The sequence below is a fragment of the Alosa sapidissima genome, chromosome 5, assembly GCF_018492685.1.
Source record: "Alosa sapidissima isolate fAloSap1 chromosome 5, fAloSap1.pri, whole genome shotgun sequence".
Classification (NCBI taxonomy): domain Eukaryota; kingdom Metazoa; phylum Chordata; class Actinopteri; order Clupeiformes; family Clupeidae; genus Alosa; species Alosa sapidissima.
This window is the reverse complement of record NC_055961.1, coordinates 25177006-25204108: the sequence shown is the minus strand read 5'-3', so window position 1 is coordinate 25204108 and position 27103 is coordinate 25177006. Positions and strand designations below refer to the sequence as shown.

The 27103-nt window shown below is 41.9% G+C and overlaps 1 protein-coding gene across 35 annotated transcripts; it reads left to right on the top strand.

Annotated features, from left to right (window-relative positions):
* Positions 1-320: 320 nt before the first annotated feature.
* On the top strand, positions 321-27074 carry picalma (phosphatidylinositol binding clathrin assembly protein a). Of its 35 annotated transcripts, none has more exons than XM_042092803.1 (27): positions 321-543; positions 692-924; positions 9085-9227; positions 9628-9703; positions 10277-10379; positions 10575-10668; positions 11113-11224; positions 12180-12286; positions 12403-12444; positions 13697-13708; positions 13871-13956; positions 14198-14321; positions 14630-14763; positions 15199-15296; positions 16873-17025; positions 17787-17870; positions 18210-18290; positions 18784-18894; positions 19172-19222; positions 19828-19944; positions 20298-20328; positions 20420-20519; positions 20797-20820; positions 22561-22620; positions 23651-23755; positions 24651-24755; positions 25641-27074. In XM_042092803.1, exons 2-26 carry the CDS (start codon positions 795-797, stop codon positions 24741-24743), a joined length of 2271 nt encoding a protein of 756 aa, XP_041948737.1. In that variant the 5' UTR covers positions 321-543; positions 692-794; the 3' UTR covers positions 24744-24755; positions 25641-27074. The 35 variants fall into 35 exon arrangements, with proteins under 35 accessions (XP_041948737.1, XP_041948733.1, XP_041948734.1 ...); XM_042092799.1 differs by having other exon boundaries at positions 19816-19944; XM_042092800.1 differs by having other exon boundaries at positions 321-553; positions 19816-19944.
* Positions 27075-27103: the final 29 nt, after the last annotated feature.

Below are 27103 nucleotides of genomic sequence, written 5' to 3'. Positions count from 1 at the left end.
AATGAGTGGAGACTTTTTGACAATATTCAGTTTAACGTTGGGCAACTGGTAAAGTGACCTATAGGCCTATCCATTCCCACATTAAACCAGCCTATGCCTATGCCTGCAACCTTAAAATGTGAAGTTAGGCTACTGAAAGTCACACATCATAGTGAAACTAAACCAATAGGGATAAACTCAGACAGTAGCCTAAAACAAAGGCTATCCTAAACTAAGCAAAACTGACTCTTCAAAAACGAAAACAAATGCTTATCTGTTCAAGTAGGAGTGCACTGTACGCCTACTCTATAGGCCTATGCAGTGATAACGGTATTCTACCAACTTCCACCCAAACCTTTGGAGGCTCCACCGTCCGTCTGCCTACGAGGTCTACACAGAGGAAGCAGACCCGCCATTTTCCTGCAAGCCTCCGGTCCTTTTAAACCCAGCAGGGGGAGGCGAACACGGAGAGGAGGACATCGAAGGAGGGGGGACAGAGAAAGAGTGAGAGTGTATGAGAGAGGGGATCTAAGAGGACGATTTCTACAGAAAGGAGTTCACTGGGTAGGACGGTGTATGTTCATCTTTCGCTAAAAGCTTTGTGAATATATACTGTGTGATAGCCTTGTGTAACCATAGAAGTGGCTGTGGCTAAATATCTGGCTACCAGCTAGCCATTTCATCTCTGTCCGTCTTTTCATTCTTTTCCCAGTGTCAAGTGCTGGAACCGTGGAAGCCCAAGAGGACAAAAGCAGTTCCATCGGATTCACATAACGTTTAGTTCGCCTTAGCAGCTTGTTTGGTTAAAACAGAAGATGTCTGGACAAAGCATAACGGACCGGATAACTGCAGCCCAACACAGTGTCACCGGTTCTGCGGTGTCTAAAACGGTGTGCAAGGCAACCACGCACGAAATTATGGGGCCAAAAAAGAAACATTTGGATTGTAAGTAACATTATTACACACAATTGATACAATGTTGCGGTCTCTGTCTTCCTTGTTGGCAGAGTAGACGTAGCGGTTTACGTTAACGTGACATGTTTCAATGTTGCCTTTTGTATGGAGGTTAGACCAGCTGAGGCCTAAATAACAGGCTAGTCTTTGGCGTAGTATTTGTTAGCTTGCCAACTTTCTAGGTCCGTAGCATTTCTAGCTACCACAAATGTAGACGTTTTCCTTTGCTCAATTGACGAATAGCTGTGTAAGAAATATGACTGCTAGCTAACGTTACCAGCTCTACAAAAAACCTCTATGGGTCTTAACAGGTAGCCAGAACACAACGTAAACGATGCGATTAAGTGGATTACGGTTCAGCTGCTCGCATTCTGCCCCCTCCCCAAAAGATTTAACGCAACAAATAATTAACTACATTCAGATGGCCCACTTCTCCATCTGTTGTATGTCATTATGTCCATAATATCTATCTAAGATATGTATTCAGAGATAGCTGTGTGTTTGTATTTAACACCTCTAGCTAGTTTTAGTATTCTGGTCATTATTGTCAGTTTTTAAGGCTGTAAAGTTACCAATTTACGTGTTTAATTTACCTCACAGAGGCTTGCAAATCCTAGTTTAAGCCCACAGTCCATGTTGCCAGTTGCTCTTTTTTTACCTGTGAAGTGTGAACTAGTTTGGTATGGCATAAGATGGACTGCTTTACAACGAAAGAGGGCTGATGAAATTACTAAAGTTTCAGTGACCTTTGGTCTTTTTGACATTGTCACACATTTCAAAACTATTGCCACCTCTAACCACCTTAGCTAGAGAAAAGCAGTTGGCCATTACCGTTACCATCCTTGCTCAAAGGTGGGGGTAAATGTGACCTGTTTTGTTTAGGCTATATAATGTTTCTTAAGATTTGTCATTACCTAGACTTGGACTAAGTTTGTTTCTGTTTTGGTTTTTATCTATGGTGATTTGACACCTTATTAAACACATGTTACTTTTTGTTTATGAACAAAAATGTCACTGGTATTAAGCTGGGCAACAGATAGGTTACCATCATGCTCCAGTATGTCAACTTGTATTGTTCCTCTAGAGTAAGGAGAGTTTGGGTGTATCCTTGTTTCTGACTTTTAACACTTGTGTCAGAGGACTTACTTCTCTAAGCACTGGCATATTTTTTATTTTACTTTCGATTCTCTCTATCTAAGGCGACTCTTTAATTGTAAGCTTTGGCCTTTGTCCTGAAAGACTATGACCAGCTTTATGGTGCTTGTAAAATAAGTGGCAAGGCAGCCTGGGTTTATCTTGCTTTCCTGGCAGTTACTCCAGCAGAATGTGCTTGTTTTTACTCCCTTTTTTATTTCTGGACTATCTTCAGGGCGCCGGAGTCAGAGCTGGGTGCAGGCTCAGAATGTTACCACATCAAGAGCCTCTCATACGACACTGCTTATTTACATACACACTAATGGTGTGTGGCTACAGCCATGTGCAGCTGATTTCCTCTGAGAGATTATATTTAGCCCTGGCAACATAAGAAGAAATGTCATAGGCTGAGTTTAGTGTATTTAAAAACAGGACTGTGTGGCGTTCACTGCTGATCATGCGAGCGTAGGGGGGCTCCTGGCTCTGGCCTAACAGTGGGCTTACTGGGCTACTTAATACTCGTTCTGTTGTCTGGACCTTCTGAGCACAAAGAAGGAATGTGACGACGCTTGTAGGTATTTCAGGGTGGTTGCGTGCTCTTGTGTTGGAGTTTCCTTTTGTACAAAAATAGATGCTTGTCTCACTATACCCCTCCCAGCCTTTTGATTTGAACATGAGATATGGCTCACAGTCCCAGGTCTTTTGATTTGGCCTGGTCTTCCGGGCTGTCGTGCATTCTAGTGGCACTTGCGTTGTGTTTGTGAATATATGAGTGCAAGTGACATTTGCTAGTTTGTCTGAGCCTTGCCAAGTTGCTGTTTCCCATCGATCTGTGTCACCCACAAAGCTGCCTGGAGTCTACTACAACAGGTGCTTTTAGGCAGAATTTTTTTTTACATGATACTCCCTCTAAATGCAAAAGACCTTTTTTTTAAAAAGGTAGATTTTAGGTAAATAAGAGACCAAGATATTGCATGCCATGTAACTAAGTATCAAAGCTAAGTCAGAATTGATGTTGGCCAGTCACAGTCTGCCATCTTTTGGAAGATGATGTTTGGAAGAGGTGTTCCTCCATGAGTGATTGTTAATGCTGTGCAAGATGGTATGTAGGATCATATACCTAGAAATCTAGTCTACTGTTTGTGCAAACCAGGAGTCTGGAGCCATCAGTAGCCAGGCTTACCACCTAAGCAAGGTTGAATTGGTCTAACTTTGGTTTCACAACAGGGTTTCACATGTTAACCTAATGATGCCGCAATATATCCACTGCTTCTGCTTGATTTAAGTACAGTTGAGTTCTGAACTGTGGTTGTGTGCAGTATGAATGTGGCAGAGCTTTTCCAATGGGTTTCCTTTTTGGTTGATGGCAAAAAAAAAAAAGTCTCTGGTTTTCCAAAGGTTTCAGACGGGATGTCTGATTTTGTGATGGGAGACCTGTCTTTAAAATTGTACTAATAAACAACTTAATAAACAACAAGGCACAGGTGAAGCAATGAGCGGGCCAATAATCAGATTCAGGTGAGGGGTGGAGACGCAAGGAAAAGAAACACATGTCTATGTAAATACAACAACACATGGTATAAGTAAACAAAGTCAAAAGCTACTATGAAAAAGAAAACAATCACCCAGCCATCAAAAATATAACCAATGATATCTCGACAACAAAACGAAAACCAAACACCAAACTTTCTTGTTAATGTTAGTACAAGCTAACATTTAAAAAAAAAAAAATATAGGTGTTTTTGCTATTTCATTTTTAAACTTATCACTTAGACAGATCTATTATAAGTGAAGATCTATTATATCACTTATATGGTAACTGTGAACTGCTAAAACATAGCATTTCCATTAAATATAGAGCTGGAAAAGAGCTTTGCAACGATGTGAACCATTTGTCTGTGACTAAAATTGACGGAGATGCATTAATCCAAAGTCCTAGCCCCCCCCCCCCTAATTTATTCCAACTTCATTAGGCCAAATCTCCCGTAATATTGATCCAAAACGCATGCAATTTTTAGTTTCATGGCTTTCTTGTATGTCCGAATCAGCATTCCGAGTTTCATTCAAATCCGTCGTGATTCGGTCCAAAAGTGTGATTTCACACGGAATGACCCCATAAAGAGTCAATTATAATTTACAAATATTGTTTTAAATGCTTGAAATCCTGAAGCCTTACAAATTCCAACAGTCCATAGGCTGTAATGTCAAATACTATGTCATGTAACACCATAATGAAAATGTTTTTGAATCCTGCATTGGCATGGTCATAGTTAAACAGTGCTGTAGCCAACACATTAGATTCTAGATTCAGTTCATCTAAATTAAGTCCTACATTTTGATGAATAGGCTATATCAAATCACCTTTGTGGAATGTTTAGGAGCTATGCGTGTGTATCCTCTTCCAACTGTAGAAAGGCCATATACATTAGCTGCATTGTGTAGTTTGGTCTCATTTTAGGGTTTAGTTGTCTGTCACAGGGGAAATGCCTTGTTGCGCAGAGAGAAAGGAACATCTTTGTTGTGTCGTGTACCTTTTTTGGTTTATTGAGTTACAGGGCCTCTTGGCCAGTAATTCACTGTGGGTCATGTGAGGGAGGCTGGAGCATGTTTCTGATGCCTTTGAACTCTGCCCAGGCCCAGTTTGCCACCAGTGCACTCAGTCAGAACCCCAAGCAGGTTGTGCGGCAGAACTGGAGCATGTGACTGTAGCGGCATCGGGTGACAATCACTCAAAAGGAGTGCTGACACACTTCTGCCTGCGCTGAATGGAGCCCGCTATAACTATGAAAAGCTCTTTAGATGCAGTATCATGATTTAAAAAGTGAGAGGCCTGTCCTCCACATGCTTTGCAGTGCTTTCTAGTGAAGGGGTTGCAGGGGGGGGATTCTATTACCACTGTATGTAAGGTGAACAGGTTACAATGTACGAGCAGCTCTACTGACCAGCTGATTCTACCTCGAGCTACAGATATAGGACTGCCTCTATATGGGGAAGTGTGTTCCCAGCAGCATGCTACTGTATCCACAAGCATTTAAGAGCACTCAAAAGTGCTTGTTGCGTAACTGTTCATAGGTGAATCATGAACTAAAATGATCACTGCTCCCTGCCTACCATATTCTGTCTGCATTTACTTCCTTGTTGGAATCTTTCCATGGGTTGACTTATGTCTTCCATGTTGTCCATAGCTCTTTTTATGTGAAGTCATTTCTTGAAAAGAAATGCACTATGCAGTGGCCACCAAAGACCTTCGCCTGGTGGCCAAGTGTACAGTATGGTTAGCAAAGGAGTCTAATGCATAGTTCTCACATCCATTTGAATTACTCAGTGTTCGAATGGCTTGGGACACACCCGGCTGCAGACTGTTTACAGTGCCCCCCCCCCCCCCCCCCCCCCCCCAGCCCCAGGTCTTTTGCTTGAGATTCTGTCTGATTGGGTGGGCTTCTGAAGGAAATGCATTTCCTGCATTCTTGTCGTCTGTTCACTGCTTGAAATGTAAACAGCCAACAGGATGTTACCACAAAAGAAAAAAAAAATGTTTGAGGATTTCAAAAGGAACGATTGATAGATCGGGACGTGGAAGCATTAAGTCTGGTACAAAAAGGCCTAAATTGTTGGAAAATTGCAACTCAGGCATTTGGTAATTGAAAAGAAATCTCATCAAATGATCTAGACTTATCCTTTGTCTGGCACTGGATTAAGTTTTGTTTTTATGGTTACATCATCTCAAAGGGAAAAGGGCCTTCAAGACTGATTAAATTTAAGTGATCTATTGAATAATAGTTTCATTAATTTTGGGTTTCAAAAAAAGGGTTACTCTTTTTATTTCCTGATACAAATAGTAATTGTAACATAAGTTGGCTTACGTTTCAAATAGCCTACTTGTATTGCACGACTCGTCCGACATCTCTCTGCTATTGCATATCTTTTTGGCTGGACTAGTGCCACACCAGTAAGCTTATTCTTTGGAAGGCAGGGCAGTCACACAGACAGCATGCTGTGCACTATCCTACCACTAGCTCAATACAACATGCAACACATGTGTGAAGGGGCTGTGTTCGTCAGGAGCTTTGGGGTGATTGCAAAGAGCAAAGATTGCAAATGCTCTAATGTGTGGGTAGTTTTTATGTAAACTTGCACATTTATAGAAACATGCATATTTAATGGTGCTTAGGTAGTGTTGCTTACTGGAACGTGGTGGGTTTGTGAGCCAAATATCACAATTTATATCACACAGATTCTTGGAATATGTTTTTCCCTGCTTGATATTGATTATTTTGAGGCAGTTAAATGGGTTCCTTAGAAAAGCCTTTGATGTTTACAACCCCCCCCCCCCCCCCCTCCTTGCTCACAGTCACTCTTAGAGAAGTAACTCTTAGAGAAGTAGCAGGTGGCAGCCCTTAGCCCTTCAGGGTTTCACGTTCAGACTGAATGATGTCATTGTTCTCAGCTCATCAGGTTGTCTTTCCCAAAGCTCTTCAAAATCAGAACACTGTTCATGTTCTTGTTGAACAAACTTTGTTTCAACTTTACAATGCCCCCTTTTAGCATGTGTGCAATGTTACAATCTATACCAAAGTCCTATACGAGGCTCCTCTGAGACTTGGTGGTCCATTTCTTTTGCATACTTTAGATTCTGTGTCATCCCTGATAAGTCTAGCAGAAAATGCACTGCCAGTCATACTGACGAGTGATGGAGGATGTAACCCTTGATGTATCCTGATTGCTTATTACATCATTGTAGGCTACTGTGTTATATGGGCTCATATATTGCATGGAAAATACTTGATGCAAATAGAATGACTCACTCCATCTAAGCCAGGCTGCTAGGCTACTTATTTTTTCTTTCCATATTGAGTAATCATTGACAACTGCCACCTGCAATTCCAGTGGGGGTCCATGTCTATTCACTTTGCCATCATGTGATTCAGTGAAGTGAATAGAAGTATTCATTCTACTGCTTTGTCAGACCATCAGGAGTGGTGTCCACACTCACTGTATTAGAACTTTTAATGACCATGTTGATCTAACATGGAGCTGGTATGGTTGGAGTGTGACCGAGATTTTTTATTCCTCATCTTTTTGTTTGCCTTTCCTTTTGATCAACACCCAGTAGGTTAACAAAAGCACTGAAAAAGGACCTCATTCACTCATCCTCATTCAAAGTCGTTACACTTGGAAGTAGCCTAAATAATGTAGCATACTTTCTTTGTGCATTATATAGTGCAGGTAATTCATTTGTAATTGGCCCAGAGGTCCATCTGTCAGGCCTTATTCTAGACTGGTCTTTTTAGACATGTTTCACCTGCTTACTGGCCATGATCTATAACGGAGACCTGTTGATTTTGCCCTCCCCTACTAATCGCCCCTGTTAGCTCTTTTCTGTCAGGTCTAAAAGCCCTTTGTTGTCACACGCTTGGTCTTTGTTAATGAGTAAATGGTAAATGCAGGTTGCACAGGTAGGGTGTTCATACATCTCAATACACAGTACACAGTAAATGCCATAGTGTGATCCTGCACTTTTACTCTGATTTTGACTGAAACAAGTTTTATTTTCTAGGCTAGCTCAAGTAGAGCAAACAAAGCTGTCTAATCCTATACTTGATGCTTACATGCAGTGTGTGCATTATGATTGCTATACTTGATTCTTTTATTGGTCATGTTTTGAGAGCTAATATTGACAGATTTGCATTCCCGTATTTGTTGAGGTGAACATGTTTTTCATGGCTTAGTGTTATCATATTCAATCTTAAACATGTTATGATAAAGTATCCCAGTATAAATAGTCCATTAGTATGATGGGAGTTTGAAGACGACGTTGCTCAATAGTTTGAGGCAATTAGGGCTGCAAATATATATTGTTTGAACATAGTTATTACAGTGCGCGCATGTAGAATAGTCACATTGCAGGGCTTGCAATGTCAAGTAAGGCAAATGAACCTTTAGCACATCATGCTACAACTTTTTTGCTACTTGACAAAAGACTTGCATTTTCCACAACTAATCTACAGAGACATTGCATCATTGCGAGTGTATCCGTGTATAAAACGACCCAATTCCCCCCCCTTCAAATCACTTCAGAGAAGCAGTCTCATCATTCACCTTCTTTTGAGTTTGGTGCTTTCAAACCAATAATGCAGCATTAAGGTTCAGTAATGGATGGTTAACAGTCCAAGTCTTCAGATTTGTTTCATTATTTTCTATATGGAATCACTTATTGACAATCCTGCCGTCCGAGAGGCTGTAGATGAAATAATTTAATGACTAGCTTAATTGCTGTGGAATTCTAATGCTGTTTGAGCAGTTTCATTACTAGCCTAGTGGGAGTGGACTGTGACTGAGTGATTACTAGCCTAGTGGGAGTGAGTGTGACTGAACAGTAACCTGCATTCTGACCATTTTTTTCTTTTTTACACCATGTTATTCACTATTTGTTTGGTCCTTGTTATGTCTTTGACCATGTCTGTTTTTGGTAATGGTTTTCCTGTCCTGCCTGTAAAGCACATTTCCTATAGGGCAGTAATAAAGGGCATTCTCTCATGCATGGCTGACATGGTAGCTTGGAGACCGTTTACCCTGTAGTACTGTCCTACATCCAGCCAATAGGCCTACTCCACATGATTGCTTGGGCTGAATGGACAAGTACATGTTGTTCAGTCTTATTAGGATCTCCCTCTGTCACATAAATGATGGGTGCTCCTCCTTTTGGGTTTGGTTTTGTGACCAGCCAAAATGAGATCTCTCTGCTTGGGTGGCTTTACCCCTAAGGTTGGCTGGGACACCCACCACTTGCCACAAGGCCAAAGGCAGAGTAATGAACAGACTGTGTGTGTGTGTGTGTGTGTGTGTGTGTGTGTGTGTGTGTGTGTGTGTGTGTGCGTATATACACACGGATGCAACATGCACTGCAAGTTAGATGCTCCTTGTGTGTTGGTGGTGGTTAGTGCGGTCCTCCTTTCCATGTGAAGCACTTTGAGTGTTGCGCTATGTAAATGTAACATGTTGTTTTCTTGTTTGTAGACCTGATTCAGTGCACCAATGAGATGAACGTGAACATCCCACAGCTGGCCGACACGCTGTTTGAGAGGACCACCAACACCAGCTGGGTGGTCGTCTTCAAGTCTCTCATCGCAACACACCACCTCATGGTCTACGGCAACGAGGTAAAACTTTTTTTTAATGCTGGTCCTCTGTCTGATCCTTAAATTAAAATATTAAATAATTAAATTTACCTTTTTTTTTTTTTTGCTCAGACTGGCATTACCCAGATTAACGTTGCAAATGCTTTCAATTGTTAATCCCTCTGATGTAGGCCTGGATTTTATGGCCTTGGATAGAAGAGCAAAGCTGTAGTAAAAGTTGTGCTTTCAGTGTTTCCATACACACTTTAGCCATGCGATTGAAGAAGTGTCAAGTTTGAATGTTGCATTGTCAATTTCCTGTCCAACAGACATAACAAAGCACTTATGTCTACCCCTAGGTGTTTCATTTCTTATTAAATAGAAAAAATCCCCCGAAGCTGATCATGAAACAGAGGCCTCACTATGCTTTTGTCCTTTGCAGAGGTTTATTCAGTACTTGGCCTCAAGAAACACATTATTCAACCTCAGTAATTTTTTGGACAAAAGTGGGTTACAAGGTAAGGAATGTCATCATTTCTGACCCATGCCAAATATTTGCATGCTTGAAGAATTATGTGGAGAACTTCCAGGCTGGTATCTTCCATGATCTGAGGGTTCTTCTAACCTGTCTACTTAAGTCCTATTTGAATTGTTTAGCAAAATTTTTATTATTTGTCTCCTTTGGGTACACTTGAGTAATTCTTGACTTGTAGCAACCAATACTAGTTGTACAATCGCTGATGCTAGGTTATGCTGTAAGCATGTACACATAGTTGCTATTGAGCTCTGTCCTAATGTAATATGTTGCATGGGGTATGAAAGCAAATTTTGCTTTCAAAGATTGTTGGTTGGATTCCCTCTTCCTCTTTTGCCTGACGGGTATAAATAAAAGCTTTTAGTTTTGGCTGGTTGATTATCCAAAGACGCAGGGTGCCTGTTTATGACACATGTCTCAAGTTGTGGGGCCTTCATTAAGTAACAGATAAATGGATCAAACATTCTACTACTATTGTACTACTGTTTGTAAGATGAGCAGAATTGCAATCTACACATCCTTTGAAACACTTGGCTTTTTTTTTTTTCCCTCACAGGCTATGACATGTCAACCTTCATCCGAAGGTATAGCCGCTATCTGAATGAGAAGGCTGTGTCTTACCGCCAAGTCGCTTTTGACTTCACAAAAGTAAAAAGAGGGTACGGCACCTATCACATGTTTATTGTACATTTCTGTTGACTAATCTCTGGTGTGGTCTGGTATTCATGGCTGGTCTTCCACTCATAGGGAGTGCCCACCCTCACAGTCCCAATTCTGTTGTGGAAATGTGGTCAACATGTTTGATTACTGTTTCTGACATCACGTGGTTGTAAAACCTTTATTTTTTTTAATAGGGCGGATGGGGTCATGAGGACGATGAACACTGAGAAACTCTTGAAGACCATCCCAATCATCCAGAATCAGATGGATGCCCTTCTTGATTTCAATGTGAGTGGTGCCTGCATGTCTTTCTGTGTAGCAGCCAGACCATTATGCTGTGAACAGCATCTTGTCTATTATTAATGCTGTTATGTTATATTGTTTGTAATGTGGTGTTGGAAGCTGACATGAGTTTTAGCTTTCCACAGATTTGTTTTTTAAAAGTACACTCCTTATTTGGGTAAACATGGTATAGTACTAGTACGTGTGACTGTACTAGGGAGACAAAGTTATAGTACAGCTATAAGTTAAGATAAAGCTACCTAAATGACACTCGAGTCACAGTTGTTGAGTCAGGGCTCTAACTGAAGCCACTTTTTGAGGCCAGTAGGCCATGAATCAGTGGTCGTAGAGAAAAGTTAGAAGGGTAACAGGTTTCCTTCCGTTCTCCGGGGATGTTTTGCTGCTTCCTGAAGTGACCTTACGCTGTTTGCTCTGTCCCCATCTCCCCAGGTCAATGCCAATGAACTCACAAATGGGGTCATCAATGCTGCCTTCATGCTTCTGTTCAAAGATGCCATACGACTGTTTGCTGCCTATAATGAAGGGATAATCAACCTACTTGGTAAGTGGGCCACGGTTCTGCAAGGTGTTCATGTCTGAAAGGAGGCACAGAATGTATAACACTATCGGATCCCAGAGAGCACAGAATGTATAACACTATCGGATCCCAGAGAGCACAGAATGTATAACACTATCGGATCCCAGAGCAGTTTCACAATGCAGGGAGACCTGATGGGAGACCTCTGTTTGATTTGTCTACATGTTCACATATTTGATTACTTTATTGTATTAATGGCATTTACACAGTTGTGTGTGTGTGTGTGCGCATATATGGGGAACAGTACAATGAGTTAAAAATGTTGCCTAGGCAGTTGTTGTCCGCTTCAGTAAGTCTCTTATCTTAGCATAATACCTTCTCTGTACTCTTGTAAAGGAACCTTTGCACTTTGGTGTTGACCCATGCTGATTATCATTTGCGCTCAAGCTTGCCAGCACACAAACAAACTTTCTCCATGGCATAAATATTGCTGATGGTTTAAGGTGTGTGTGATATGTTGTAACATAAACAGTACCTCTGCACCAGATGGAATGTGATTCATTCTTTTGATAGTCATGTTGGGCTGACACTGCATCATATTTTATTTTGTAACCTTAACCTTTGTCAGAAAAAGTAGAGCATATTTTTGGTGAATGAGTAAAGGACGTTATGTGAATAGAAGGTTGTTGTGAAAGATATACCGTTACCATTTTAATAGTGGAGAGGAGAGCTCCAATATTTCTCAGGGTAACTGAAACATGTTGGTCTGAGATTCACATGTTCCTGCAGATGGCTGAGAGCACTGCATCTCCTAGTTTGAATAAATCTAACCATGGAGGGACTAGTGACCTGGTGTGACACTCTTCAGGGGACTTTCTTTCTCTCTTTTGGCAATGTACTCTAGCTCCTCAATTCATTTTAAAAGTCAGTTTGGTTTCTCATATCTGACCTCAAGTGTTATCTTCCTTTCAATTTACAGAGAAGTACTTTGATATGAAGAAAACCCAGTGTAAAGAGGGTCTTGACATTTACAAGAAATTCCTCACGCGAATGACAAGAATCTCAGAGTTTCTCAAAGTTGCTGAGGTAAGACTTTTAAGGATTTTAATTTGATATTGACTAGGGAGTGACCATCCCAATAGCATAGACTGAGTAAAGAAACAAATAAACAAAACACTTCCTTTCTTTCTCTTTCAAAACAGCAAGTGGGAATTGACCGAGGCGATATACCAGATCTCTCCCAGGTAAGACCCCCACCACACACACACACACACACACACACACACACACACACAATCGCTTTCTCTCTCTGAGTGCATCCTCACATTGGCCTCTGCTGCCCCTCTGGCTTCACTGACCGGCTCCACCTGCCACCCCCTCTGCCCCCCCCCCCCCCCCCCCCCCCCCACACCTCGCCACTCTAATAACTCCACTGCACAGATGGCTCATGTGGCCCTGCGCATGCAGGCTGTCTGCGCATGCTAATCAGCTCGCAGCCAATAAACTCTTCTCTTAACTGCTCTTTCCTCAATCTGAACTGTGTACAGCACATAAAGGTGAATTGGGAACAGGGGGCTATTTGTATATGTGGAGAGGTTAGGGACTAATTTTATGTGGTTGAGTGCCGAGCCATTATTCTTGGTGTTGGCTAGGAAAAGGGAAACAAAAGAAAAGCCAAAGCAGAAGGTTCTTCTGGGTAACCAGAGTTTTTCTTTATTAGGCCGTTTATGCTGAAGTTTGGTTACCTCATGGCTTGAGAAACAGTGCTAAAGAGTTGTATTTAAAGTGATACGTCTCTATGCTTGGAGGTTCTCTTGAGAAAATTAACTTTTTTAAATTTGTTTTGATTGGACATTCTCATTGATTTTTAAAGATCTGTTCAGGATTAATCTAATGAACATATTTCCCTCTGACTTCAAATGCTAATCAGCTAAAGCATGTCTGGTGTCGAGCTTCACTTGCTCTGCAGCTTTACACTAGTTAGAAAACCACAAATGAAAGCTACATGCTGAAATTCACCTGCCTGAAATGTCCTCGTTTGATCCAAGGAATATTTGTACATCACTTCATGAACAGCTGCATTTGAAATAAATAGTTAAATAAACTAAATCTTAAGTATTGTCGGCTAACATGAACAAGCACTGATGACTACAGAGATGATGATTCAGGCCTCCACAATTTCCCTCTTTTGAGTTTACATAGCAATGTATTTTAATATTATAAAGTGAAAAGTTAATTTTGACATTTTGGCTGTGACCAGTTCAGCATGTACTTTTTAGAGTGCTGGCCACGTTGGTCTCACAACCACATTAGCGCTAAAGAAGAGCCATCAAACGTGACTTAGCTGATCAGTAACAACAAGGCCTCAGGGGATTTCTTTTTCTTTCTTCTTTTTCAAGTCTGATCTTTCTATCTAATAGCAGTGAAGGTCTAATAACCGAATCTGACAACTACCACCTTTATATTCTGTATTTTTCCTTATCTTTCCATTTTCAGTTTACAGTTTGTGTAAGTATCTGCATTTAACCTCTTCCTCTGTGGTGGACCGTAGCTCCGTGTTTGTGTCTGTGATGGAACTACTTTGCATGTGTGTGATCTGTGTGTAATCTTCGTCTTTTTGACCGCTTCTACTGAATCCATTGAAGTAATGGCATACTTATATCTTGGCAGGCCCCAAGCAGCCTTCTGGACGCATTAGAACAGCACTTGGCTTCCTTAGAAGGGAAAAAAGTGAAAGATTCCACAGCAGCAAGCAGGTATGTCGTTTTTAAATGTACGCTTGGCATAGATGGACAAAAACACTCTGCTGTCCTTGTACCTCTTAGCAGTCTTTGATCCCTTTCTGGATACTTTGCATACCTTGGAGTAAGGCACAGTAATGACTGCATTATGGACATGCAGACATGCTTGCTTAGCAGTAGCATGTTTTTGGTGTTGGGTGGGTCTTCCTCTCTGAACTCTGAAGTCTCCGTCTGTCTTCCTGTCGTTCCTCTCCAGAGCCAGCACTCTGTCCAACGCCGTCTCCTCACTAGCCAACACGGGCATATCCTTCACCAAAGTGGATGAAAGGGAAAAACAGGCCGCTCTAGAGGAGGAGCAGGCTCGCTTGAAAGCTCTTAAGGTACAGTCTTTGATTCTGAAGCCACCATCATCTCTGGTCCAGATGTTCCACAGTATTGTTCTCACCCTTAGCACTGTTACTTGCCGCCTTTAAGTTGTGTTGAAGAGTAAAAATACGTAGTTAATAAAATGAAGTTAATTACTTTGAGTAACTGTCAACCAATATGCATGGTTAGCAAACGAGCACACCAGTTATTGTCTCCACATCATCTGCTCACCTGCTACAGCAGCACACATATAACAGTTAGGATGAAGCACCACACTATGCCCTGTCTTGTTTACTTTAGTTTCTTTTGCTCTCTGCAAAAGGAACAGCGTCTCAAAGAACTCTCCAAGAAGCCCCCCTCCTCCGCCACCACGGCTGCATCTCCCGTGTCAACAGGAGGGAGCATCAACACCGCCCCTGCCATCGACCTTTTCTCAACACCCAGCTCCACAAACAGGCAAGGGCAGGGCCAGAGACAAACCCGTTCATTTCTCAAATGTTCCATTTATGCCAAGTGTTATATTATTCAGTAGTATGTCAGGGTTATTGATGTGTGTGTGTGTGTTGTGTGTGTGTGTGTGTGTGTGTGTCATCTCTTCCCCATCATGTAGATTCTTTGTAAAATATGGTCAGTCACTGTTTTTTTTGCCAAACACATTGATTGCTGTTGTTAATATCATTCTTCTCCAACTGCTTCCTATGACATGAGTTTGGATTATGTAGATAGGAATTTTACTCTTGTGCTGATCTTAAGAAAAGCTGTCTGTGTCTGCGTGCGCATGTCTGAAAGAGGGAGAGATTATTATATTATTGACAGGGAGGTGAAGGAGTGTTGGTCTGTGCTTGAGAATGGTAGCTTATTATTTCTTTATGATTCCTTTGCTCCTTTTAGCACTTCGAAGATGCCGAGTGACCTCCTGGACCTGCAGCCAACATTTCAGCCAACACTGCCTCTCTCAACAGGCTTGCCTGTGGCAAACACCTGGGGGGGTGAGTACACCAGCAGCAGGGCGATGAGACGGACTCGGCACATTGCCCACTTTCTTCTGTAGTTAATAACAATAGTTGCTGACTAATTCAGAGTACATGGTCAGCATACTTTCAGGAGTAGTTCAAGATATATTTGCATTTTGGTTTCCATAACCAAGTTGGAGGAGAAAGGTCTTGGATCTGTGTTTGGTGAAGTGGTTGTTATTTATACCTCCCGACAAACCCGCAAGGGTTAGCCGGGAACTTTACACAAAACAACTTGGACAAGTAATGGCTTGTATGCGAGAGAAAATGATTCAGCCCCTTTTTTGGTGAGTTTGTGATAAGATTAATCAAGGCCTTTTGGCCACTTGTTAGTAAACGGGGGTTATCAGGACCACTGTAATGTGTGCGTAAAGTAAGCAAAACTTGACTAAATACTATGATAAGGTTTGCATGATTAGATAAAGTACTTTGTATGCTCAAATGTATTACATAAAAGATACAGTATTTAAAATGGTTGGGTAACCTTGTTTTAGGTATTGCTTTTCTTTTATAGTGTGCCTTCCGTCAGGTGCATCATTGTTTTGGAGACATGTTTGACAAATTGATCACTTGCGAAAACACGTACAGTAATGGTCTACAGGTGTATGTTGGACATGTTTTTAAATTGTTACAGATAGGGGGGCAGTGATGCTAACCAGAACTGCCAACCCTCATGCATTGGATTGGCGTGAGGGCGCATGGAGCCAATCAAATGAATGAATCTCACGGTCAGTGCATGAGAGTTGGCAGCTCTGCTAAAGTAGCATTCATTTATGAGCTGTGATGAACACTAATGGAATGAATTTAGCATTAGTCTCGGTAATCTTCCCAATCTACTGCACTTAATTTTCTGTGAAAGTTAGTGATTCGATGGATTCAGAACTATGTGGGGACTGGATATGCAGGATGACAAGACTGTTTAGGCGCAACACATTTGTTATGTTTAGAACAAGCAAAACACAATATTTGGTGTGGAAAAGGCTCTTTTACTCACACTCATACAACCAACATGGAAGTATTATATAAACTGGGCTTTTGTATGCAATGTGGTCACAACATTCAAATTGTTGCTATGTGATTTTTGAATACAAGGCTTGTTCCTTTCCGTGGAAGTCTGATTGGTGGTGACGGTACAGTCAGACGAGATGATTCATTTGTCAGTGAGATAAGATGATTCATTAGTGCTGTATGCACTGTGTGGCTATGTGGTTGCTGGATAACCAAAGTGGGTAATAGTTAATGGAGGTAGTGCTTGTATGGAACTCTTCCTTGAGCTATTTATAAAAGGTGTTTTAATATTGAGAGTTTTGAATGCTATAAAAAAAGAGTGCAGTTATGAGCCCCAGCAGTGTTTTTTACATTTTTTTTTTTTTCTTCAGACTTTGTTTCAATTTCTTTTTCTCTCACTCTCACTCTCACTCAGCTCTGTGAATCTTCATCTATATGCTGTAGTATTGTCATGTGTTTGTTGCAGTCTGCATGCTCTGATTTGGTCTGCTCATCCCTCTAACATCTCTCTGTTCTCCTGTGTCTGTTTTCTTTGCCTGTGTAGATCCTTTCACTTCTTCTGACGCTGTCGATGACTCCATTCCAAACTTAAACCCTTTCCTTACAAACCCTGTTATCGATGCTCTTCATCTACCTGTTGTGTCTTCAGATGGTCTTAGTTTTTCTTCTAGGACACCCAGTCATGAAATGTTTGGTGGTAAACAGCTTTTCTTCTATGTCATAGTGGTTACTTTTATAAGTTTGATCTTTTAGCTTTAGAAGCTACTACCACCCCATTGCAGTGCTTATCCTGCATGCATCAATGTACCTTGCCTCTGGTTTAGAGAATTAAGCCGTCATAACTGCACTGCCTCCTGTTTGGTCTGATGTTCTGATATGGTGATGCTGCCACTGATTTCATGCTTGTTGGAAAGCGCTTATCGGTGTTGAAGTCTCATGAACAGAAACACAAATTGCTCTCTTGAGATTACCAGATATAGCGAATACGTTAATGCATTTGGTGTGTGTGTGTGTACGCACGCTTGCATACATATTGCGTGTTTGCTTGTATGAGTGTAGGAGAAACACTGCAACATGGCTTTGGTTTTCACATGAGATGGGGAATAGTCTGAATAGTGAGGGTCTGCCTCTGCTGTCACTAGCAGGTGTGTGTGTGTGTGTGTGTGTGTGTGTGTGTGTGCGCTCCTTGGCCTGCTGGCTAGAGAATGACTGACCGCTTGTGGAGATGCTGTGAGTGAAGAGGGCATATTCATGTCTGCTTTCCTGCTTAAATTCAAGTCAAGAGCTGTCTGCTCATGCAGTGCATTTTTTTTCTGTTTGCATATTAACCTCTTAAATATTTGTGTTATTTTGATTTAAAGCATTTGATGTAGTTTGTAGTTCTATTAGAGTGATAAGAATACATTTTGTCATGATCTGTGAAATTTTGTTTCATTATTATTTTTTTTGATTCTCTAGATTATTACAATCCCTTTAATGATTCGAGCTGTTCTGTTGCATCCAATCATGAAAGCACAGCTTCCATAGAGCCGTGCATCACAGGTACTATATTGCCATTGTCCATGTTTTCTGGAACACAGGAAACATTGGGTGTGATCTGTGCCTAGGTTGACTGTGTTAGTTGCCATCTGGTACCAGCTGCAATAGCGCTTACAATTCAATACTTTAAGGTTCAATTCCTGTTTTGTCATTTTCATTTTAAGTTTTAATTATAACCGTTTTATGTCTCATTCACCTTACAACAGTTTTATTTCTTCATCATATTATTATTTATCATGTTGCTAAGTTTAAATCTTTGTCTGCTTTGATCTTGCTCTTGAGTCATTTCCTTTCCATCTCTATCTCTATCTCTATCTCTATCCTTCCCTGTCGGCCTGTCAGACTCCTTCTGTGGTCCAGCACCTTACCCTAACACTCCTCTCTTCCAATCTGAGCCCTCTGCTGTAGCAGGCCTATTTGGAGGTAGGTGTCTCTCTCCGCTTGTCTGTTCCTCTGCTACCCCCAATCTCCTCTGTGTCTGTCTTTCTGTCTGTCTCTCTGTCTGTCAGTCTGCCTACCAGCTGTCCACTAACTCATTGTCTGCCATTGTCTGAAAAAGGGCAGGAACAGCAGGGTGCCTGACAGGCTCCCCAGTTTTATTGAGATCTTCATTGAGGGCTTGTGCTTACGAGAGGCCTGTTTTTTTGTTGTGTTTTATACCTTTTCCGGACAGTAACAGGAAAGGCATGAGTTCGTAGCCTATATTGGTTTAGCCAACAACTCTGAGGAATTTTAAAGTGTGCTTTTCTTTTTCATTTTTTGAAAGGCATTACATTTTAACTATACCACCAAGGAGGTAAAGCTGTAGTTGTATTGGGTGTTGTTTGTGGAGCTTAAGGATGGACAAGTTTTAATAAATGGCTCTTAATTCCCAAACATGACTAATTAATTCCCCTTCCCTGTTTCTTGTTCCAAGGGTTCTCAGCATCTCCTGCCCCTCAACCACAGACCTCAAGAGGCCTTAACGTTGACTTTGACTCTGTGTTTGGCAATCAGTCAACCTCTGCTAACAGCGCCGACGCTGCTGGTAAGAACCCGTTTCCTCTAGCCCACCGCAACTGACTTGACCGTGTGCCTCTGCACTCTTTCCCTGCACATTCCATCTGTACCGCTCGGAGACTGAATGCCGAGAGGCCTTTTATTGCCTGGACAGAGCTGGCAGTCCCTGCTCTCGGGACGTGGTGTTGATGGTGCTTTGGCTGGTTTAGCTGCGCTTCTCGGCCCAGTCATTGTGATGGATGTAATTAGGTTAATGTTTGCTTGTGTCTGACTTGTTTACGTAACTTTTTTTTTTTTGTTTGTAGAGATGCAGTCTCAAAACCCACTCACAGATACGGCTGTGGTAGCTTCATCATGTAAGCCGTCCTGCCAGTTTGTGTGACAGAGATTGAGATCATTAATGTGTCTGGGCTTTTATTTGGGCTCTCCTCTCTCTTTTCTGTCTACTGTTAACTGGCACACAGCCCCATCTAGCCCAGCTGATTTACATCACAGTGACTTTTAGCTCTGAACACCAGTCACTTTCTCACAACCTCACTTACGCACTACACAGGCAACACAAGCTACAAACTAATGCACACCTTTAAGTAAGCCAGGACTTGCATTTTGCACCACTCTCTGTGAATTTTGAATGGTAAACTGTATAACCTGATAACGGTTTATATTTAATTTGTAAGGCGCCTCACTCATCACGTCTTTTCTTTCCTTCCATCTTGGTAACTGTCTGTGGGCCTTGGCTTTGCATGGCATGCATGACCGGGTGAGTTGACTCGGTACTCCTTTACACGTTACTGGTTGTGGTTCATTGCATTTAGCGTCTCTGTGTACAAGATTGTGACTTCTTCCAGCTGGCATTAAACATCATTCTGTCCTCTTTGTCTGTGGTGTTCTGTCCTCCTCCTCCTCCTCCTCCTCCTCCCTGTCCTTTACGTGGTACCTTTCCTTTAAGATGATGTCTTAGGTGGAATCCTGAAACCCACAGTAGCCCTCTCCAACCAGGGACTGACCCTCAGCGCTCAGCAGCCAGGCAAACTGGTGTCGGATGACTTGGACTCTTCCTTGGCCAACCTCGTGGGCAGTACGTATCACACCTCACACAGTAGAGCCCTCTTGGTATGGAGGCTTACAGGCACCTCGGAAAGCTTTTCAGGCATGGCCCTGTTCTATTATGGGTGTTGCCAGTGTGTTCTTGCGATGGTTAAAATTGACACTTCAGTTTTGAAAATTGGAACCACTTGGATGCCCATGTAAATGTTAAACTATAATCATTGTCACATGCAGTGTTTCTGTTGCTGCGTCATGCTAGTCAATATTTTGTTCAACTTGAGTAATTGAACAGGCTGAGGGATTGAAAGATTGGTCCTAAAATTGCTGGTTTTAAGTATCTTGAATCCATAGAAACATGCATGTAAATATTTCTTGGTCTTTCAGATCTTGGAATTGGTAATGGAACAACAAAAAAGTAAGTGCAACGTCAAGTATCATAATGGTTTGTTTGTCCCAGTCGTGCATGTGTGTCTGTTAATACGAAATCTCCCGCCATGTGTTTCCAGTGACCTTCACTGGAGTCAGCCTGGGGAGAAGAGACTAACAGGTGGAACAAACTGGCAACCAAAGACTGCCCCTTCAACCACATGGAACCCTGCCACCATGGTGAGTTTCGCTATAGGCCAGGCCATGGCATGACGCAAAGACAAACTGTTTCTTGCTGTAGGACTTGATGTAAATATCATGGCTCTTATTAGTGTGTGTATTTTTGACCACTTCCACTTCTGGAATGCAGTGGCTGTGGTAGAGTAGTTGATCTTGTTTGTGTTTTCTCGCTGTTTTGAAGTGCTGTTTGTGTCAAATGAACCTGCCAGTTCTCTGATTTGTTTATTTTCTAACCATGTCTTGCATTGTGTAATTCCGTCGTTGGGGAAAAATACAGAACGGCATGCATTTCCCACAATACGTAAGTCCAACAGTTGAAGCTCTTCTTGCTTCTGATAAAAGCATGCACTTGATTAACCTCACGGCTTCCACTTCGGTCACTATCCATTCTGTGTGCGTGTGAAATTGTATGTGTCGGCACATGCGCATTGGTACAGAGTTACCAGTCTTTTGCCAAGTCACACACGCTGGGCCCAATCAGACCTGCTAACCCCCCCAGTGGGCTGCCATGGCATGAAGCAAGCAGACAGCCAGACAGACAGACAGACACGCCGCCTCATGCCCTACTCTCTTCTGTCCTACTCTTACTGCAGCAGTCTTTCTCTGCTTCTTCAGTGGCTCCTGCTGACAAGAGCGAGAGCTTGATGTTGTTAAGTCCATGTCCATTATGGCTTTAAGGAAAGCAATTGTGTCCAAAGAGACTGCCAAGTGGTGCTGAATATTTTCTCATCTTGAGGGAGGCCTTTGCAGACTTGAGTTGTATGCAACGGAACCTATCTACAAACATGATTATTGATTTGTGAATCAATACGGGATGGTCAACTCAGCATGGATCAAGTTATGCAGAAGAGAGAAGTAGGGAAAGTACGCAAGTTGAAAGTTCATTCAACTATCTAACTTGTACTGTTAATAATTAATTGAGATTACATCTGAAAAGGACTGGTACGAGTCAACTTTTATATTTCAAGAGACCTAAATCTATAGACAATGTTTGTTAGCTAGTCCTACTTCATCTACATCTTGGTTTAAATGTCCTATTGTCTTCAGATATCTGCAGTCTGTTTGTGTTGGTTTATGCCTATGCCATTGTCAATACAGAATTAAGTGGTGTTTTAAAGGTACCTCTATTCTACTCTCACTTCTACTGGTGAAATCCACATAATTGAGGGGATTGGGAGTATAACCTATAGTTCCCACCTAATTAATACATTTAAATTAATTGTAATTAGTCTGTGCTGGTGGCAAGTGTACAGATTTTTCAATATTACAATAAGTTCTTCTCCTGTCCCATATGTTTCTATATTTCCACATTTGGTTAATTTTACAAGCGAAGAACCCATTAAAGAAGTCTGTACTATAATGTTTTCACTGCGATGCAAAATCTGGAATGTCAAACAGAACCCATTAAAGATGTCTGTCCTATAATGTTTTCACTGCAATGCAAAATCCGGAATGTCAAACAGAAGTGCTTGTCAAAAGGGCTGACCGCATTGGGGAGTCTTAAGCTGCTCCTCCACAAAAGCCCCCCCCCCCTCCCCCATCTCAGCAGAGCCCCCTGCACCTGCCGATGACTGCTCTGTCTTTGAGGCCTGTCCCTCACACACGCTAGGCTAGGCCTTCCTCTCTTAACCCCGCTGTCCCTCAGTTGCTTGATACAGAGCAGCTTTTCCTCCTACTGTATGACTAATTCCCAACAGGCACACTTAATGTTTCCCAGACGCGCACCCGCTCTTTGCCGGCAATGAGACTTTAAGTGGTAGCGTTATTAGAAAATGGCCTCCTCGAGTTGAGTGAATGAACAAAGGCAACTTTTGTGCAGGTGGCGTGCATGAAGGCTAAAGGTGGAAACTAACAAGTACAAGGCAGAGATGTATTTTCAGGCATGGAAATCCTGACTATGAAAGTGTGCAAATGATTTTCTTAATAACCTGATCAGTACTTGACATTAAGTGCTCTCTCGCTCTCTCTCTCTCTCTCGCTCTCTCGCTCTCGATCTTTGTGGTTTTGTGAAAAGTTCTCATTTTGGTCTCTGTTGTCTTAGGCACCATCTGTCATGGCCTTCCCTGCAACGACGCCCACAGGAATGATGGCATATGGAATGGTAAGAAAGGAGCGATTGTTTTCTTAAAATACCACACCAGCCACGGCTTTTGCCAAGTGCTCAACAGGATTTTGGTTTGTTTAGCCTGAAACGGCGTCTCACGGTGGTGGTGTTGTAACGTGACGGTGACCGTGCTGAACTGATTCCCATGTCTCGTCGTGTGCCCCCCCCCCCCCCCCCCCCCTTTCCACTCAGCGTGAGCTTCCTTGTCAGAGAGCAAAGATGTCACTTGCTCCCCCTTCTCTTACAGAATGATTGTGAGGGAGACAATAAAAAACATGCTGATGAGTTTTTGAAGGATTTAAGAGCCTCTCAAATGTTGCACTGCCAGGGTTTTTATGTTTATAATGTCCAATCCACCTTGCCGGCATCACATGAGCAGTAGTGTGCTTGTTCACAATCACATGAAGTCACTTACAATCCCAGGAAGTCACTAGTCACGTTGGCTGGAATGTGCACACAATCGTTTGTTTGTTTTTGCCTGAGCCAGTCGCGGTTCAGAAAGGTGAAGGGACGTTTGCTTAACCCCCACCCGCCACCTGACTCATCCTCCCAACAACCTGTTTGCTGGAGCTGTTGGAGCTCTCCAAAATGTGTTCTTGTAATAGCAATGTGCATTTTTATGTAAATGGGGCGGCCTCTGACCGATTCAGATCCTGGTTTGATTGCTTTCTTGCCATCTCTTCTACATCTTTTGACACACAAGTTAATGCAACAGTGACTTCATCACATGAGTGCTATTTTTGAGCTGTAGTTAACAAGTAACAGCAGTCAGATCAGGGTAGGACAATTGGGTTTTGTTCTGTTCAAATTCCACTCAACTCCAGTTCTGTCTGTTTGTCTTGCTCTCCCATACAAAAAGGTAGCAGAGATTTCTGTTGATTATCCAGATCAAATCAAGTTATTATAATGTACATGATATAAGTATAATTTGGTGTATTTCAGAAAAATATTCCATATATTTTTATATTTACACTCAAATAACAGCTGTGTGTCTGCAATCTGTGTGTGTGTTGTGTTTTCTCTCCAGCCTCCTCAGATGGGCTCCGTGGCTATGATGACTCAGCCCACCATGATGTACACCCAGCCGGTCATGAGGCCGGCCAACCCTTTTGGCCCAGTCTCAGGCGCACAGGTAGGTGGCGGGCCAGAGAGGGATCCACATGGGACTGAGACGGCACCAAGCCTGTCCCATCAAACCCAGACCACTTCCCTTGGACACTGCCCAGTTTGCTGTAGCCAGTCATGTGGGGCAATTCATTGAGATCTCTTTTTGTAGCCTGTCAGCTGTTTACGCCAAATTTCAATTATTGTTTTAGGGCATTATGAGAAAATCATTTGGCCTATGTGTCCTGATTTTCGTTTTTAATACATGAGCATTCCACATTTCATTGGAAAATGTATTTTTCTTGACAAATGACAGATGGAATTCTATGCCCAGGAGCAATAGCAATTCTGGCACACTAAACCTCTATTCAGAATAAGCTGAGTAAATCGCCATTCACCCTTACCTACCATTTCAGCTATGTTCTGAATATGATGGTTGTGATTTTGGGCTTTTTCTTTCTTTTTGTTATATTTTTGAAGGATAAAGATTCTCTTTGTTTCCTAAATCATACATTGCAAGGAATACCCATTCTGACTCTTCCATCCTCCCATGTGCTCTGTATACTACTAGCATTCTGAGTGGTGCCACTTTAGAACGCCAAGGGCCTTATTTTGAAGGTGCCAACATGGTGCTTTGGGGAACATTAATGCCATGCTGCCACCCTCAAAATGGCACCTCTCCTGCAGAAAGCATCACAGGCTCTCCTTGGCAGTTGTCTGCAGCACGTCTCACGTGCTCCCAGGCCAGCTGCTCTCCATAGACTGAGCCTCTTCTCCTGGACCTCTCTGTCTGACAATTTCCCCCATTTTCACCCTCTTAGTCCTTGTTTTTTCCCCTTTCCTGTAGTGTGTGGTGGTGGTGGTGTTTCTCCTCCCTGGCTGTTCCTGGCTCCCCTCACTCTCTCTCATTCTCTCTGAATTAGCACTCGGCCGCCTCTAGTCCCTCCAGTCAGAGTCCCCTCAGAGCTCCAGGACAGGACCCCTTTGCACAGCTCTCTCTCAAGGATTTCTTGTAGAGGCATCTTTAGGTACAGCATGTTCTGTCTGTGTTTCTATCAGTGTACGCACGGGTGCTGCATGATCCCGTGGCGGCCGCCTTAGATCGGCTCGTCACGGCACCCTCTTCCTCTTCCTCCTCCTCTTCCTCCTCAGAATTTCCCTGGTTCTGAAGCTTAAGCCATCAAACCTCATTCATATCTTCATTGATTTCACCTCCTATGAGGTCACCCCCCTGTTGTCAGTGCTATTTCGTTATTATGAGGACAAGTCCCACCTGATTAATCCACTCATGTGTGGCAATGAATATGCTGTTGTGCATACATGCACACATGAGTTTTGAACAAGTGGTAGTTTGAAAAGTCGTGCGTTTGAGTTCACAAGAGTAGCAAGAGTTCTATGCCTATATATAATGTTCAGATTGTCATGCACCTCTAGTAGCAGAACAGGACAAAATAATTGAGCAGTAGTATAATAATACCTTCAGCAAACCAGTTATGAAGATGCAAGAGGACTGTTATACAAGACAATCAACCTTTGCAGTTTCTGAATCATAGATAAATCTTTGTCATTATGTTTGAATTGTGATGTGATTTCCATCAGTCGAGAAATATTGCTATGACTAAACGTTATGGTTAGTGCTTCAGGCAAATATCTCGGGAATCGTAGAGACTTACTGAGGTAACCCACATAAAATATTGATTTCTTGGAACCATCTGTGCCCCTTCAAAATACCTTAGTTTTATTGTCAGTCTTTTGAAAAGTTTTGTTTCCAAAAAATTCAAGTCCTACATGATAACATTACTTCGATTGATATGGATATCGATTAAGATGGAATTCAAGAAGAATCTTGATACTGAGAGATACAGTTGATTTCTATTTAATGAAACATTCTCATTAGTTCTCTCTTCTTACAGATGCAGTTCATGTAAAACTTGGAGTCTGAAGAATCTTGACAGCAGCAAATCTTGAAAACCTTTAAATCCAACTTAGTTTTATGTTTGATTCTCCCCTGAGAATATCATTTTCAACAAAAAAAAAAAAGCTTTTGAAGGAAACAAATATGGGAATGATGGGGAGGGGGGGCGGGGTGGTGGTCATTATTAAGCGTCGTAAGAAAACGGCGCCCGTTTTGTAATTTGTCTAACAAAGTAACAGTGTGCAATGCAGTTGTTACCCACACATAGGGAACCCTCATCCTGTATGTCACCTGTAAAGATGCCCATGCCCATTGAGAGGTAAAGGGTTGTTTAGTAATGCATCAAAAAAATAGTTGGTTGCCACACACGCAGCTTGATGTTTTTTGGGGGAGGAGGGATTAAATGGGGTTTACTTGGGGTGAGTTATGTGTTCATTTGATCATCAATCATGCATTACTTAATTTAACCACCATCAATTAGACAAAGCTAACTTCCGTTTATACTATGATTTCTATTCTATTTTTATTTTTTTATGTTTTATGTTTGCAGTAGACATTCCTTGTGTTTTGTTTATTTATTTATGATTACCCATTGAGGACATGAAAGGAAAAAAAAAAGACTTTATTGAACTCTTCCTTGTGGGAGGTATTAAGGAATATACGTACATGGGTATGATTGATTGTATAATTGGATTTTAAGAGTGACTGAGTAAAACAAAAAAAATAATATAAAATGAAAACACCTGTAAAGACAAATAGAGCACTAAATATTCTCAACCATTCTCATGTCTAGTGCAATTCTTTGTAGCACAGAAACTCTCAGCCCTATGTTTGTAAGGGAACTAGGGGGGAGTATACAATTAATTAATTCACATAGTCAATTCTGTGCCTAGGGTTTTTGCAAGGGAACATTTATCAGAATAGCAAAGCACTACATTTGTGATTCAGCCGCGTTGCATTGGAGAGGATCTGTATTGCTTTATTGCTTGGCATGTCATTATTTTACATTTACAGTTATATGGCTGCCTTTCCAACCTGAATGTGTGAGTCACCTTCATGCTCTGTCCATCTGTGTTACGGCAGCACTAAGGGAATCCTTCACTGAGGGAGGCGAGTGTGTAGTTTTAAGATGTTGATAACACAAGGGTGTGGGGTCAGTAGTGTCTTTATAAAAAAAAATTAGTTGTAGGTTCAGGGTGAAGTGAAGCACTGTTGATCGGTGCTTGATGTACATAAAATCTACCCTGTCTTGTTTCAGGGGGGTGGGTGGGGGGGGATAATGTGAAGGATGGTCAGAATATGGAGGTCATTCTATTCATTGATTAGCACATTTGCTACAGTGTCCCTGCAGATTCTATTTTTGGTTATATATTAAAAATGTATGTAAGCAAAATTTGGTTGATTTTCAAATAAAGCGCAGCTTCCACAATGACTGTGTGCATTCATATGTGTATCAGCATT